General features: G+C 43.6%; 1 protein-coding gene across 1 annotated transcript in view; it reads left to right on the forward strand.

The window, feature by feature from the left end:
• The window catches only part of NPSR1 (neuropeptide S receptor 1), an 86,905-nt gene that overhangs the window by 44,530 nt on the left and 25,536 nt on the right, over positions 1–16,839 (forward strand). Inside the window, exons 3-4 of the mRNA XM_083706382.1 lie at positions 15,385–15,488; positions 16,394–16,487. Coding sequence (XP_083562508.1) covers positions 15,385–15,488; positions 16,394–16,487 — 198 coding nt within the window. The remainder of the gene's footprint in view (positions 1–15,384; positions 15,489–16,393; positions 16,488–16,839) is intronic.

The raw sequence follows: 16,839 nt of genomic DNA on the forward strand, positions 1-16,839 counted from the left end.
CTCATGTAAAAACACAGGCAGGCCCCACAAATAACCCAGAGATGCATTTTAAATAAAAGAGCACATTCTACTCATGTAAAAACACAGGCAGGCCCCACAAATAACCCAGAGATGCATTTTAAATAAAAGAGCACATTCTACTCATGTAAAAACACAGGCAGGCCCCACAAATAACCCAGAGATGCATTTTAAATAAAAGAGCACATTCTACTCATGTAAAAACACCAGGCAAGCCCCACAAATAACCCAGAGATGCATTTTAAATAAAAGAGCACAATCTACTCATGTAAAAACACAGGCAGGCCCCACAAATAACCCAGAGATGCATTTTAAATAAAAGAGCACAATCTACTCATGTAAAAACACAGGCAGGCCCCACAAATAACCCAGAGATGCATTTTAAATAAAAGAGCACAATCTACTCATGTAAAAACACAGGCAGGCCCCACAAATAACCCAGAGATGCATTTTAAATAAAAGAGCACAATCTACTCATGTAAAAACACAGGCAGGCCCCACAAATAACCCAGAGATGCATTTTAAATAAAAGAGCACATTCTACTCATGTAAAAACACAGGCAGGCCCCACAAATAACCCAGAGATGCATTTTAAATAAAAGAGCACATTCTACTCATGTAAAAACACCAGGCAAGCCCCACAAATAACCCAGAGATGCATTTTAAATAAAAGAGCACAATCTACTCATGTAAAAACACAGGCAGGCCCCACAAATAACCCAGAGATGCATTTTAAATAAAAGAGCACAATCTACTCATGTAAAAACACAGGCAGGCCCCACAAATAACCCAGAGATGCATTTTAAATAAAAGAGCACAATCTACTCATGTAAAAACACAGGCAGGCCCCACAAATAACCCAGAGATGCATTTTAAATAAAAGAGCACATTCTACTCATGTAAAAACACCAGGCAAGCCCCACAAATAACCCAGAGATGCATTTTAAATAAAAGAGCACAATCTACTCATGTAAAAACACAGGCAGGCCCCACAAATAACCCAGAGATGCATTTTAAATAAAAGAGCACATTCTACTCATGTAAAAACATGCTGATTCCTGGACTGTCCGCGGGCCGGATTGAGAAGGCGATTGGGCTGAATCTGGCCCCCAGGCCTTAGGTTGCCTACCCATGTTCTATAGCATCCTGCCCGTTCCTCAAAACCAGAAGGAAACAGCCTTTTCTGAGTCCCATCTAGGGTGGAGACATGTTGATGACAAGTGACAAGACCCTTTCAGTGTCCTCACCAATATTGCCCCCTAAAGCATGGGTGGCTCCTTCTGATTTGTCTCTCGTTTGCCAACATATTTTTATTTTAGTGGGCTTTCATGTTCTTTTCTAACTTGCATTCTCTGCTATTGATGCTTTGAAATGGATTTTAATGTTGTGCAATTTTTGTATTTTAATTTAACCTTTTTGTATTTTAATATATTTGCATCATATTATACTTGATTTTTAATTGTTGTAAGCTTCCCTGAGTGGCACATGGGTGCCAGACTGTAACGATAGACACTTATCTCCATTGTGCATGTTGGTGTATTACTGTACAGCTCATGTAGGCTGTCACTGTTTCAGTATAAAATGTTAACCAGTCACATTATTTTAAGCACTGGGTTTCCAAGATGTCAGAAGACAAGTTCAATGAAAGTTGGACTTCATAAATGTTTCCCTGACAGGGTGTCCCTACTGAAGAGAGATGAGTTTCATTTCATTGCCGATTGCTTCAAGCTATGGAGGAGGCAGGGAAAGATCTTGATATACTACAAGATTTGTGGGAGGCATTTTGCTCAGAAAGGCCTGTAGGGTATGGGAAACGATCAAACTTAAGGCTACTAAGAACTGCAGAAATGATTTATGTGGCTCTCCAGAGGAGGAAATGGAAAGATGGTTTAATAAGAGTGCTGGTGGCACTTGACTTGTGTCAGAGATAATTCCATGTGAAAGGTGGGGTTCTTTAAAAAAATAAAAAATAAAAATATTATACAAGTACATGTAGTCACTAAAAAAACACAAATGTGTTCTGAGCTAATACTCTGTGCATGTCTGACAGCAAGATACCAGAGCAGAGACGGGCCTTCCTTACTTGCCCTCTTTGAAAGATTTCCCCAGTGAGATATTGCGTTCTGCTTTCCCCTTTCAACCCCCACCTGGGATAGAAGAAGAAGCATGGAGATATTTGCTTTGCTTTAAAGGTAAAGGTAAAGGGACCCCTGACCATTAGGTCCAGTCATGACCGACTCTGGGGTTGCGGCTTTCATCTTGCTCTATTGGCCGAGGGAGCCGGCATACAGCTTCCAGGTCATGTGGCCAGCATGACTAAGCCGCTTCTGGCAAACCAGAGCAGCACACAGAAACGCCATTTACCTTCCCACCAGAGTGGTACCTATTTATCTACTTACACTTTGACGTGCTTTCAAACTGCTAGGTTCGCAGGAGCAGGGACCGAGCAACGGGACCTTACCCCATCGCAGGGATTTGAACTGTCACCCTTCTGATCAGGAAGTCCTAGGCTCTGTGGTTTAACCCACAGTGCCACCTTTGCTTTGCTTTACTAGCCGGAAATGGTTTAGCATTACACAAAGCGAAAGTTTGTAGCATTTTAGCACTTTCCTGAATCCTGACATGCCTGGATTTTATAACACTTTTTATTTTTTTCTCTGTCTTTTTTTTGGGGGGGGGGGGGATTATCACTGGTCAACAACAAATTTGTTGTCTGCGTTTTTTCAGTTGATTTAGGATGAATCTGATGTGCTGAATCCAAAAATCACATTGGTTTTGCTCAATCAGGTCAAGTTTTTGAGCTATGGCCACATGTCTTTTTTTACGTTTTTGTTCACATGTACGCTTGTGTGGAGCATTTTAGAAGAAGTTGGTGGGGGTAAAATGCCATGTTGAAGAATTGTTTTGATTGGAAATGATTATTTTAATGACAAGAAGTATTTAGGTCCGATAGTTCTGGGTGATTATGTTGAAAAGGGATCAGTTTGAAGTCATAAAACCTTGAAATCTTCCATAAATTGGTGCGGCAAAGCATAAAGTTGGGGGATCAAAACTAAGTTAATCCTGATTTTCAATCAGCACGTCGTCCTGTAGCTCATTGTGATGAAATTCTAGTGCCTATCTTCGGAGAACTTCCTGGCATTAGTGACAAATATGCCTCCAGTGTTGAAGGACATGAAAAAGAAGAAGTGGTTCTTGAAGATGATGCTCCACATCCATTTTCCCAAAAGGAGTTGAATGATCTAGTTTGCAACCTCAGCTTGTCAAAGGACTCTGCCGAACTGTTGGCATCCAGATTGGAGGAAAAACACCTCCTCTCTGACAGTGCTTGCAGCAGCTTCTTCCGCAACAGGCATCAAGAGTACTTCCGTTTTTTCTCGGAAGAAAAGGACTTGTGTACTGTGCAGATATTGCGTAGCTTCTGCTCAAGCTTGGAGTGCCACAGTACGAACCCAAAGATTGGAGACTGTTTATTGACAGCAGCAAGTGATCACTGAAATGTGTTCTGCTACACAACGCAACCAGTTTGCCTCTATACCCCTGGCTCACTCGACTACACTGAAGGAGAACTATGAAGCGGTGAAGTATGTGCTGGAGAAAATTGGTTATGATCAGCATAAGTGGTTTATTTGTGTTGACCTGAAGATGGTGAACTTTTTGTTGGGACAACAGTCTGGCTTCACCAAGTACCCATGTTTTCTGTGCATGTGGGATCTCTGATGAGGGACCGTGCTCAGCATTACACGAAGGAGGACTGGCCTGTGCGGGAGGAATTGGCGCCTTGCAAAGAAAGGAACGTTATCAACGACCCTCTGGTGGACAGAGACAGAATACTCTTCCCACCACTGCACATCAAGCTCGGCTTAATCAAGCAGTTCACCAAGGCTCTGGACAAGGATGGTGACTGCTTCACTTACTTGTGCCAGGCTTTTCCAGGATTGACCATGGAGAAGTTGAAAGCTGGCATTTTTGACGGTCCTCAGATCTGTCAGCTCATCAGAGATCCAGAGTTCAGAAACTCAATGAACGAAGTGGAACTGGAAGCATGGAAGGCATTTGTTCTGGTAGTGAAGAACTTTCTGGGCAACAATAAGGCCAGAAACTACGCAGAACTTGTCAACAACATGCTGACTGCTTTCAGAAACCTGGGCTGCAACATGAGCGTCAAGATGCACTACCTATTTTCACATATGGACCAGTTTCCTGAGAACCTGGGTTCAATGAGTGACGAGCAAGGGGAGAGATTCCATCAGGACATGAAAGAGATGGAGACCAGGTATCAGGGTTGCTGGGATGCAGTCATGATGGCTGACTACTGTTGGACTCTGAAGAGGGACCTCCCTGCCACTGAACGGAAGTTCAAGCCCTGAAGTTTGAAAAATGGTGAAGCAACATGCAATTTACGTGTACTTACCTTTATCAATGCCCACCATTCAGTTTATAGTAAACCTGACCTGATGGAGAGAATTGGATGCCATTTCCTGATTCAGCAGTGCAAAAATACCCTAAATCAGTTGTAGAAATCTAGACAACATTCAAAAAGTTAAAAATTGTTGCCCAGTGTTTCCTCCTGACCAGAAGCATGGAGGAAGCTGAGGGAAAGGGACAGAGCATGGAGAAGCAGCCAGGTGCATAGAGACAAGAGTTCTCTGTGAGAACATCAAGTTGCTATGAGACAGAAAATTTGACGGGGCTGCTCTCAGTCTCTTCCTGTTTCCATGATGGACCTCTGGTAGATTTAAGATCCAGCACAGATGTGGATCTCAACTTCATTGAGAGCTACTGCAAGCTCTTGCAGACTGTCTCTCCCAACACCAGCCACCTCAGGCCCTACAACAGGCAGGGGAGCCTCTGTTGGCAGTTGTGCCATCACTGTTGGGGGAGGCACATTCCTGCCATGCCCATATCATAATGTGTACTGCTCATACCTAATGCACTGGAGTATTATGAGAGGTAGTGATGTATGGAAGTGGGAGATGGACCATAAAGAAGGCTGATCACCGAATAATTGATGCCTTTGAATTCTGGTGCTGGAGGAGACTCTTGAGAGTCCCATGGACTGCAAGAAGATCGAACCTATCCATTCTTAAGGAAATCAGCCCTGAGTGCTCAATGGAAGGACAGATCCTGAAGCCGAGGCTCCAATACTTTGGCCACCTCATGAGAAGAGAAGACTCCCTGGAAAAGATCCTGATGTTGGGAAAGATGGAGGGCACAAGGAGAAGGGGACGACAGAGGACAAGATGGTTGGACAGTGTTCTCGAAGCTACCAGCATGAGTTTGACCAAACTGCGGGAGACAGTGGAAGACAGGAGTGCCTGGTGTGCTCTGGTCCAGGGGGTCATGAAGAGTTGGACACGACTAAATGACTAAACAACAACAACAACAAATTATGAGAGGAGTGAGTGCCTGCTCCTTTACCATGTGGGAAGGATCGCCAGTCTAGAAAGTGAATGCAGATACCCATGTTCTACCTAATACCTGATAAGGTTGGCATCCGTCTGTCTCAGGAGACAATGAAGGATTTCACCTTTGGAGGTGAAGTCAAACTGTTGGATCCATGTTCTACCAAAAACAGTGGTACCTCAGGTTAAGAACTTAATTCGTTCTGGAGGTCTGTTCTTAACCTGAAACTGTTCTTAACCTGAGGTACCACTTTAGCTAATGGGGCCTCCCGCTGCTGCTGCTGCGCTGCCGCCGCCGCACAATTTCTGTTCTCATCCTGAAGCAAAGTTCTTAACCCGAGGTACTATTTCTGGGTTAGTGGAGTCTGTAACCTGAAGCATCTGTAACCCAAGGTACCACTACTGTACCCACCATCTACTATTCAGTGATCAGAAGACATCACTGCCTTTTCTACATTCAAATGTGTGGCTTATAATGGTCAATCTCATTTAGATATCTATTTGGATATATGAATTGCTTATATGAGTCTATATCAGAGGTCAGCAAACTTTTTCAGCAGGGGGCCGGTCCAATGTCCCTCAGACCTTGTGGGGGGCCGGATGATATTTTGAAAAGAAAAAAAATGAACTAATTCCTATGCCTCACAAATAACCCAGAGATGCATTTTAAATAAAAGCACACATTCTACTCGTGTAAAAACACACTGATTCCCAGACCATCCACAGGCCGGATTTAGAAGGTGATTGGGCCTGATCCAGCCCCCAGGCCTTAGTTTGCCTACCCATGGTCTACTGTATATGTTTAACACTAGACTTGATAGGATGTTATTAATATCAGCTGGTTATATTTGTGTCTCATTCTCTGTTTCATATTTCCAAATAAAAATTATAAAAATATGGATACGTGTGTGTGTGTGTGTGTGTGTGTGTGTGTGCGTGCGCGTGCGCGCATGATTACAGAAACAAGGACAACACCATATGACTTGTGGATCAAAACAACCTACATGAGCAATATTGTATCCACTCCAGTGCTTTCGGACTTAATACTCAAGTTCCCATTGACCTTTTTTCTTAATAATCACCAGTGCCCAATCTCATGTGCCTTATGAGTAATATCACTTACTTACTGGAGTTACTATGGCAATAGTTTGAACTTCAACCATTAAGTAGGTCCAGACATCAGTGTAATCCTATGTCAGATTCCTAAGTGCCTCTTCCTGCTTCTGTAATGGATTTACTCTAATAGTCGTAAAAAGGTTGCGCAATACAAGTGTTTTTCTTATTCGTTTCTCCAGTGTGGGAATAGAAGCTTTGAGGGAGGGAGTTTTGGGTTGGGAAAACAGTACGGGGAGATGGGGCTTAATACAACTCCTACAGAGGTAAAATCGGTAAAGGTTAAGTGGGCGAAGAATTTCGGTTACAATATACAAATGAAGGGATGGGGAAATTTATGGAGAAATCACGGCCTGCTTCACTATAAAAGAAAATATTATGAAAATGTTATACAGGTGGTACATCACCCCCAGCAAGCTGTCCAAAATGTACAGAATTCACTCAAACTTATGCTGGAGGTGTAAGGAGGTAGAGGGCATGATGTACCATCATGTGGTAAAGGTAAAGGTAAAGGTACCCCTGCCCACACGGGCCAGTCTTGACAGACTCTAGGGTTGCGCGCTCATCTCACTCTAGAGACCGGGAGCCAGCGCTGTCCGCAGACACTTCCGGGTCACGTGGCCAGCGTGACGAAGCTGCTCTGGCGAACCGGCACCGGAGCAGCACATGGAAACGCCGTTTACCTTCCCGCTATAAAGCGGTACCTATTTATCTACTTGCACTTAGGGGTGCTTTCGAACTGCTAGGTGGGCAGGAGCTGGGACCGAACGACGGGAGCTCACCCCGCCACGGGGATTCGAACCGCCGACCATGCGATCGGCAAGCCCTAGGCGCTGAGGTTTTACCCACAGCGCCACCCGCGTCCCTCCATCATGTGGTAGGGGTGCAAAAATAATAAAGAGCTTTTGGGAACTTATATACAATAAATTAAAAAATAAAAAATAGCATTTACTGTATTTTTCGCTCTATAGGACACACTTTTTCCCCTTCAAAAATTAAGGGGAAATGTGTGTGCGTCCTATGGAGTGAATGCAGGCTCCTTGGCTTCAGCGATAGCAACACAAAGCCTCCGAAGCGCAGAGGGAGCGCTCCCAGTCCCACCAGGAGATGCTGGGGACTGAACCTGATGCCTTCTGCATGCTAAGCAGTTGTTCTGCCACTGAGCTATGGCCCTAGCTCACAATATTGCTGTCAGGATAAAATGGAGAAGGTGGAGGCTGAAGTGTGTATGCTCTGTGGAGGAAAGTTGGGATAGAAGTGTAAGAAGGAATAAAGTATGTAAACTAGCCTATAAGTGAATAAACTACAGTATATTTTTAACTTACTCTCCTAATAATTTGTATATAAATTATAAAAGTGGTATATAAATTTTGTTAAATTAAAAAAAGAGGAAATGTTCAGACTTTCAAACAGTTTGTTATGCCTGAGCCTTCATTGCTGAAGGCTCACAAACACCTGATGAAGGAACCATTGTGACATAACCCATTCAAGCAGAGTGAAGGGGCAACAGGCTGTCAACAGTGGCAGTAGTTGGGGGCTCCCAGCTATTAAAAAGCTACAGAAAGTCTTTTCATACTGCCTGAGGAATTAATCCCTTATATAACGTTCATAATTGCTGGATCGATTTAACAGGACTGGAGCTAACATTTGCTTGGATTTGGCACCATTGATAGGGAACTGCCTGCTGCGTCCTCCGCTTTGAAGTCACCCTGGTCTTTGGACCTCCAGCACCTTCTTCAGCATGTCCAACCCATCTAAGAGGCGTATGATACTGGTGTTCCACTGGGTTAGGAAGAAGCCCCTGACAGAGAAGCCGGGCTCTACCATCTCGGCCAGACCTTCTGCCTCTGCACTGGCTTGCAACACTCCTCACATTTCACCCTACTTCACGAGGAGCAAGACACAACCCGCTCCGCTCAGGAGGTTCAGCAGGCGCAAGATGCTGCGATTGCCGAATCTCACTGACCCCAAGTTTTTAAGATCTGTCATTGGCAGCGTTGGCCGGAAGAGCGCCCACAGGCGAGGCAAGCAAAAGAAGACTCCAGCGGGAACAGGAAAAGGGGTGAGGGCTAGGCTAGAGGCAAGAAGACTCCAAAGCTATTTGCAGGTTGGGATTGCTTTGGAAGATGCCTTCTTACAATCTCTACCCTTGAACCACGTAAGGACATAAGAAGTGCCTGCTGGATGAGGCCACATTGGCCTGCTAAGTCCAGCATCCTGTTCTCACAGAGGCCTGTAGATTACAGGAAACAAGAGCATTCTGTATTCCCTTCCTGCATCTTCCAGCAACTACTATTCACAAATGTTACTGCCACAGACTGTGGAGGTAGAGCATAGCCATCATGCCTAGTGGCCATTGATAGCCTTTCCTGCAGAAAACCACCCAAGTTGGTGGCCGTCACAGCTTTCTGTGGGATTGAGCTTCCAGAGGGGTAGCTGAGCATGCCTGCTGCAGGAAAAACAGGCATTAAAAGGACATTTCTCCCAAAGAATCATGGGAATTGCAGTTTGTAAAGGGTGCTACAAATTGTAGCTATGCGGTTGGAGGGTAATCTACAGTTCCCAGGATTCTTACAGGGGAGAAGCGATAATGCTTTTAATGTATGTTGTGTACACAGCCTCAAATTAGCTCCACCAGCTCTGTAATACTAGAGCAAAGATTATAATGCATATTGTTGTTGTTGTACTTTTATAAATATTATAAAACCCATTCCTGCAAGCCATGTAGTCTGGAATAAACTCAGTCACCCCTCCCATCATAAATGGTTTCTACTAGGTGGGGAGGGGTGTTGGATCTGCTTCCCTGCCTTGAAGAAAGGCGCGGGTCAGAGGTGTGCCCAGACCTGGCCACGCTTCGCAAGAGAGGTGTGTTGGTTCAAGGTGGCCACGCTGCCTGCAACTTGCACTCCTTCCTGACGTGTCTTCCCCAAACCCCTTCTTCCAGAGGCTGTGTTGAAGTTTTCCATCACATGGAACAACATAGCTGGAGCAAATTTATAAATTACTTGAAAGAAAGTTGTAAACACCTAAAAACGTTTGTAGCATTAACGTGAAATGTTTTGTAATGTGGAAAGAAGCAGCTAATTTACAAATGAAAGGGTGATTGTTAAATTATTATATATGGTAAAGAAGTGATTATAGAAATGTGATAAATATGTTAAAATAGTAGGAAAGTCAGAAAGAGTGATGGAAGGAAGTCGTTACTCGTTTGGAGTAGTGATGTAAGCTCAAGATATGTATGATAAAATGAAATGAAATATGGAAAACTCAATAAAAAATTATGATTAAAAAACATTAACAACATAGCAAAATAAACAGCATCCAATAGCAAATATAACACTTAATCTTCTCCCTTGATTTATTCCCTTTCCCTTAATGAATACGAATATTACTGATCTCTGTACACTTAAAGAAGGCGGCAGATTCGCCTTTGGGAATTTCATCTGCTCTCATCTCTTCTTCCCCTTTTGACCATTGGGACTGTAAAATTAATGAATTTTACTCGTTATGGACAAGCGGAATATAGCTGCATATTATCTATAAAGCTTATATAATACTGCAGTATTCTACCATTTTAAAAAAAGTTGATTCCACCCTCCTTCGATATCTATTTGAAATGTCAAAGAAATAATTCCTTCTTTTCCCTTTGCTCAGCTTATAACAATGCTTCTCGTTTCCCTCAACCAACACGATGTTCTTGTTTTAAAATGCAATATTGTGTTCAGTCTGTGTTAATGTACACCATCAAATCATACTATTAGGAGACCAAAAAACCACCCCTATTCAGACGCACCAATTCTAAATAATTTTTCCACCAGAAGAGAGTCCACACACAACATTCTCTGCATTAGCATAATAGTGTGTTCAAATCGCCTAGCAACAGAAGCAGAAAGCTCAGGCAGCACAGAATCCATAATCGTAGCTGTGATAATATTATACATAGGAAAGCAAAAGAGTTGGCTGTTTTATTTTCCAAATGGAAGATTGCTATGTTTTCAACATATTTAGATGCATAAATTGGAGGAAAGGGGAAAGGCCCATACAGGGACATAAAATATGTAAAGTTGATTATTTATATCAGAACATCAGATGCACTGATAGAACAATGCCAGTATTTATTTCAAAGTTTTTCTTATTTAAACACAAAATATGTAATTGGAGAATCATAGGGCACACAATACATTAAACCAGGAGCAAATAAAAATAAATAAATAAAAAGTTCCCTCCTTTTGTGTTTAGTTCTGCAAAAGCCCAGGGGCAGTGCATCCCATTTTGCCACCTGAAGCATAACAGGAAGGTAATAGCACTGCGTCCTCTTGCCTTGCCGGGGTTGTTTAGCAGCACCCATGAAGCAGTGGCAATAACAGTGGCAAGATCTCAGAAGATCTTGCTGTGAGCTTCCTCCAGGGCTGCCACCCCTTTTCCAGCAGTTGCAGGAGGCACCCATGGAGACGCTGCCTCTTGGTGTTCCATCACGCAACGCATCTACCTCAGCCTACTGCATGGCTGGACCACACCTGCCCCTTAGCTGCCAAGTTTTTTTGAATCACAGTTGCCCTGTTTGCAGGGTATGGGGCTGGCTGATAGAGGAAGCGATTTCAACCCACGCATTATAGCTTATTTTGTGAGGGGACCCATTCAGAGAAAGATGCACGCAGCAAATTCCTGTATACATCGTTGTTGTGGATAGGTGTCTTCATCTCTATGCACATCTGGACCAACTGAATTGGCAGGACGTGTAATTTGATGTCTTTGAGGACCACTCCTTATTTCAGGGCTAGCGAATGTGATGCCTTCCATATGGTTTTGGACTCCAGTTCCCATCAGCCAGTGTTCAGGAATGATGGGAGATGTTGTCAAATGACACCTTGGAGGCATCCCATTGGCTATCCCTCACTTGCTGTATTTGACTAGAGTGTGGGAATGTTCAGGGATGGAGGAGAGGATATATTTTCTGATTATATCCTTATCCAACTTGTGTTAACAAGTTCCCCAATTTCAGCAGAGTAACACGTTCCCCTTTATTTTAAGTTTGCAATGGCTGCGTTTGCTCAGGCTCGCTAAAGCCTCTATAATAACTATTCTGGTAATTTCCCCTTATTTCCTCATAAAATAGAAGAGACAAGACAGTCTTTTACCAAAGTATAAAAAGAGTTTACTCACATTCTGTTCACAATCAGATCCCAGAAGGCAGACTTAGCTTAATGAAGTAACATACACTTGGAACCTATCTCTTAAGAAGACAGTCCCTTTGTCCTCTCTTGGCTGGAGGCCAAGAGGGCATCTTTGGCTCAGTAGATGTTGTTTCTTCGATGCATGTGGTGAAAAAGAGGGAGAGATGGCTGCCCTGCCCTGTGCTTTTGTCATTACCTGCACAGGTGAGGCCACACCCACCTCTAGTCACATGCAGAGGAAGTCTGTCCCAGCCCAGAAGGAAACAGGAAGTTTACTTGCTGCCTGGACAAACATCCCTCCCCATGTGTAAACATGTTCACTCTGGGAATGTTGTACAGTGGTGCCCCGCAAGACGAATGCCTCGCAAGACGGAAAACCCGCTAGACGAAAGGGTTTTCCATTTTGGAGGTGCTTCGCAAAACGAATTTCCTAAGGGCTTGCTTCGCAAGACGAAAATGTCTTGCGAGTTCCTGCGGTTTTTTCCCCCTCCCCCCTTTTTCTAAGCCGCTTATCAGCTGATCCGCTAAGCCGCTAAGCCGCTAATAGCGCTAAGCCGCTAAGCCGCTAATGGTCTTGCTTCGCAAGACGAAAAAACCGCAAGACGAAGAGACTCGCGGAACGGATTCTTTTTGTCTTGCGAGACACCACTGCACTTGACTGCTCTTGTGTTTCACATCCCACATAGAGGAGGGGTGGAATCTAAGTCCTAAGCTTCACTGTAAAGACATTATGAAGGACACAATTCTCTAAGACCGTCTGCTGAACAGCTCCTGCTGGAATGAGCGGGAGCGGTAGAAAAGCACATCCTTCCTCTTTCTTAGTTGCCTTTCACTCCACAGGAACAGGTGGAGTGGAGCAATCCTAGTTTATTGTGGCCTGATTAACCCTGAGTCAGGCAAAAGTAATTAAGCCAATGCCTTTCTCAGTCCCTCTCAGTGAGTTTCCTCAGTCTGTAACTCACTGAATGGCAGGAACATCTGTAATTACTGACCCAGAAATGAGATGAGAATGTATTTCTGGCAACACTCGTAATTCTCTGCATTGGAAGTCAATCCAATTCAGTCCGTCCTCCTTTAAAAATGCTACAACAGGTACAATAGCTCACCACAGTCCTCTTCAGCTAGGCGTTTGGCTGATTAACAGTCTATGCCCTTTGAATTTTATTTTATTTTATTTGCAGAAGGGAGAGGGGTTATTGGTTTGGTTTATTCTTTTTTATGTATTTTGTGGTTTTATTCTGTGTCTTATGCTGTGAAATGCGCTGAGAACTTCCGATTCAAGAATAAGTAAGGCAACCATCTTTTATTGCCTTCCTCAAACGCAAAAGAAAATGTCCCAGCACACAAATCATTTTGAGTGATCATGCAAATTGTGATGTTAACGTTTAAGTGTCTTAAAAGCCTCAATTCCAGGCATATAAAAAAATCTCACTTTGCAAGTTTTGTCACCAATTCCTTCGGGTCAAGCACTGATGCTTGGGAATGCTCCATCAATAGAGTTGCCAAGCCAACTAGTCTCTTTTCGCAACACTTTTAAGTTTTCATAAGTTTGGGCTTTGAGAAACCGTGTTCAGAATGTAAAATAAAAGTAAAATGTCATCAGGATTTTATAAGATAGAACAAAACCTAATCTGTATAAAACTGCATCCCTCTGAGGTCTGCGACTGCCTGGTTGACCTAATGATGGTACCAGCCATGCCTCTGTGAGGGATAAAGTAGAGTACCCAGAATTCTTTGAGGAAAGAAAGTGTTTTGAATGTGTGTTAAAGGTATACACAGCCTCTTGCCTCTTATTAAGTTGTTTCCTCTAAAGAGCAACTCTAAGGCAGTCACTTATCTTCATCCAGCTCTAAAAATGCTGCGGGACTACAGGATTGTAACCATGACCTATTATGGTGTTCTGTGTAGCATAATTTTCATGATCCTGCTGTTATCCGAAGCAAATAACAGCTCCCCGCCGCCATCACACGTCAAACAGGTACATTTTGTCTAACAGGTTAGCAATCAACTGACCAGCTATCCTTCATATTAAAGGTCACTGAATTCAACTGACGTCCCTTATTACAATTACATTCTTCAAAATGAAGACTGTGGCTCCTGCAGTTTCTGTTAGTTTTGACACTTTGGTTTGGCAACGAAAGATTAGAAATCAAAGCTGGCCCAAACAACTGCGTGTGGATGTGAACATATTCTTTCCTCAGAAGCGAGGACAGTTCTATTCTGGCATCAATCAAACACAATTCAAACACAACAGCGTCACACCTATGATTTATCTATCTGTGCCAAATCTGCAAAGTGGCACACAGCTCTCACTCTCTCTTTAACTCTTGTTTTAAATATCCTACAATCCCTCTGTTTCACTGAGAGCCTGACAGCGGTTAGGGATTTGGTGCAGGGGAAGCACCAGAAGTTGAGGTCCGAGCGACAATTTACGCGGCTGCACTCCAGAAATGAACGGCGTATGGTAGAGTTTATGAAGCCCCCTTCCAAAAGTAGCCCAATTTCCTGTCCCAATTCAGCCTCTGGTGTAAAAGCATCTTCGTTTAAAACTCCCAGTGTGCTTTTGTGTTCCCAGAGGACACTCTAGATTTAGGACATGGAACCTTTTCTAACCTGAGGGCTTTTATTTTCTTTTGAGGGCCACATGTCAGTGGGGCATGGGGCCAGAGGCAAAAGTGGGTGAACATTAGATCCTGACTGAAAATCAATGAACTTTAAGTGTAACGGAAACAGCCCCTAGCACTGTTTCTCAGCTACAAGCCCAGGTAAGGTTTCCAGGTGCTCAAGTGTTTCCTGAACTTTTAGAGTCTAAGCCTTGTTTTCAGGAGACCTGTCAGGTGTTATAACTCAGGTCAGTTGGTTAGAGCATCGTGCTAATAATGTCAAGGTTGCAGGTTCAATCCCCGTATGGGACAGCTGCATATTCCTGCACTGCAGAGGGTTGGACTAGATGCTCCTCAGAGTCCCTTCCAAATCTTTGATTCTATGACAGCAGCTGTATGTGTGTTGGAGGCGTACATCCCCACCCCGTCCACCTCTGACTTGGCTGCATAGAGTGGTCAGCTCTGAAGGTGCTTTGTAAGTCTGGGATAACCAACCTCATATAACAAACATGAAAGGGTTAATACCATAGATACTCTTCTGCCAGACTTAGCTCACCTTGGGAGGGGCTAGGTAATCAAGACATTGTTCCCCTAGTCCAGTGTTTCCCAACCTTGGGTCTCCAGCTGTTTTTGGACTACAACTCCCATCATCCCTTGCTAGCAAGACCAATGGTCAGGGATGATGGGAATTGTAGTCCAACAGCAGCTGGAGACCCAAGGTTGGGAAACACTGCCCTAGTCTACCAAACAAGCTCAACACATGTGTGGAGGTCTGAGCTGAGCCAGCTCAGACCGCATGACTCTTACAAGCTTCTCTTGAGTTCCTATACCAATCATTTAGGAACTCTCACCACTGTAACTAAGCCAGGCTTTACTGCCTATGCAACTTTTTTTCCGAATGCTGTATGGAAAAGTACTTATTAATCTGAGCACTTATTTTGTCCCATGGAAGCTACCACCTACTGATCTCCACAATCGCAGCAGGTGGGAATAGGATTGAAGACGATAATGGCATTGTAGCAGCTGCTTTTTTCCTTCCTTTCTAACTGTGCCTTTTTGTATTTTTAATAGATTGTTTTACAGGCCTTATAAATATAATGACTGATATAATTTGGCGCTTCACTGGAGATTTCATGGCCCCTGATCTCGTCTGCCGAATTGTTCGCTATCTGCAGGTAGGAGAATAGATAAATGTCTCTCTTGACGTTTCTTGACGTACTTATTCCTTAGCTTAACAATTTGCCTAGGGCGGGGGGCGGGGCAGAAATCACTCTGTTTCCAAGAAGGTGGTTGCATGAAAGTAGGGAAAATAGTTTATTCTGCGTAACAATTTTGTTACACAATAGCCAAGTCATCTTTGTCCCAACCGGGCCTTGCTGGTGAACCAGATGGGGCTGAAAACAGGCACACACAGTCATTGAGTCCACCTGTGCCTTCAGTTATGGTGGAGATGTAGACCTGCTCCTTCTAGGGGAGTGAAATCTCATTCAGGTCAGGCTGCCTCTCCGCCTCCCAGATACAAGACCCCCAAACCCATAACACATTTGTTTTTTCAGGATTCAGCTTCAGTTTCTTGCCCCACATCCAACCCATCACCACCACCAATCACTGATCTAACACCTTGACTGCTTCTCCTGATCCATGTGGACAGAAAGATAGAGCTGGGTGCCATCTGAATATTGACGACACTTCACTCTAAATCTCCTAATGACAGCTCCCAGAGGTTTCATATAGATGTTAAATATCATTGGGGACAAGTTGATAGAACCCTGGAGGACACCATGGGGCAGGACACCCCATGACTACTTTCTGGAAATGGCCATGGAGATAGGAAGGGAATCAATGAAACACAGTCCTGCCAACCCTCACCCCCTTGAGATGCTTGAGAAGGATACCATGCCCAACAGTCACAACAGCCCCTGAGAATGGGCAGGGTCCCACTCCGCCATCTTTCTCCCAAGCCATACAATCATGGCAGCTTCAGTGCCATGCCCAGGCCTAACACCAAAATGGAATTGAGCCAATGCTCTGATAACCCATTTCCCTCCAATAAATGGTCACTTATTTCTTTCTGCTCTAGGTTGTACTTTTGTATGCTTCAACCTATGTCCTGGTCTCACTAAGCATAGACCGATATCATGCCATTGTGTATCCAATGAAATTCTTCCAAGGAGGTAAGAGATTTATCCCACTCCCATGTTACACACACACACCACACACACACACACACTTTGTGCAACAACTTCATTTTCACAGCAAATATTTTACTGCTATGAATAATGCAATAGACTCGTTTATTAATTCCTGTTCTTAGACTCCCTTGCCATTTTTCAAATATCTGTGGTGTTGGCCTTTGGCATTTTACAACCATTATTGCTATCATGTCAGATATCTGACTTAATGAATATCTTCCTTTTTTCTTACTCTGATAAGAAAGGGCCATTAGGCACCCAAAATTTAATAAAACGATAAAATGTTTGAAAACTATGCCTGGTGGAAATTCAGTGGGGAATTCAAAAAAGTTAA

This window comes from Podarcis gaigeae, assembly GCF_964106915.1.
Source record: "Podarcis gaigeae genome assembly, chromosome: 12".
NCBI classification, from domain to species: Eukaryota; Metazoa; Chordata; class Lepidosauria; order Squamata; family Lacertidae; genus Podarcis; species Podarcis gaigeae.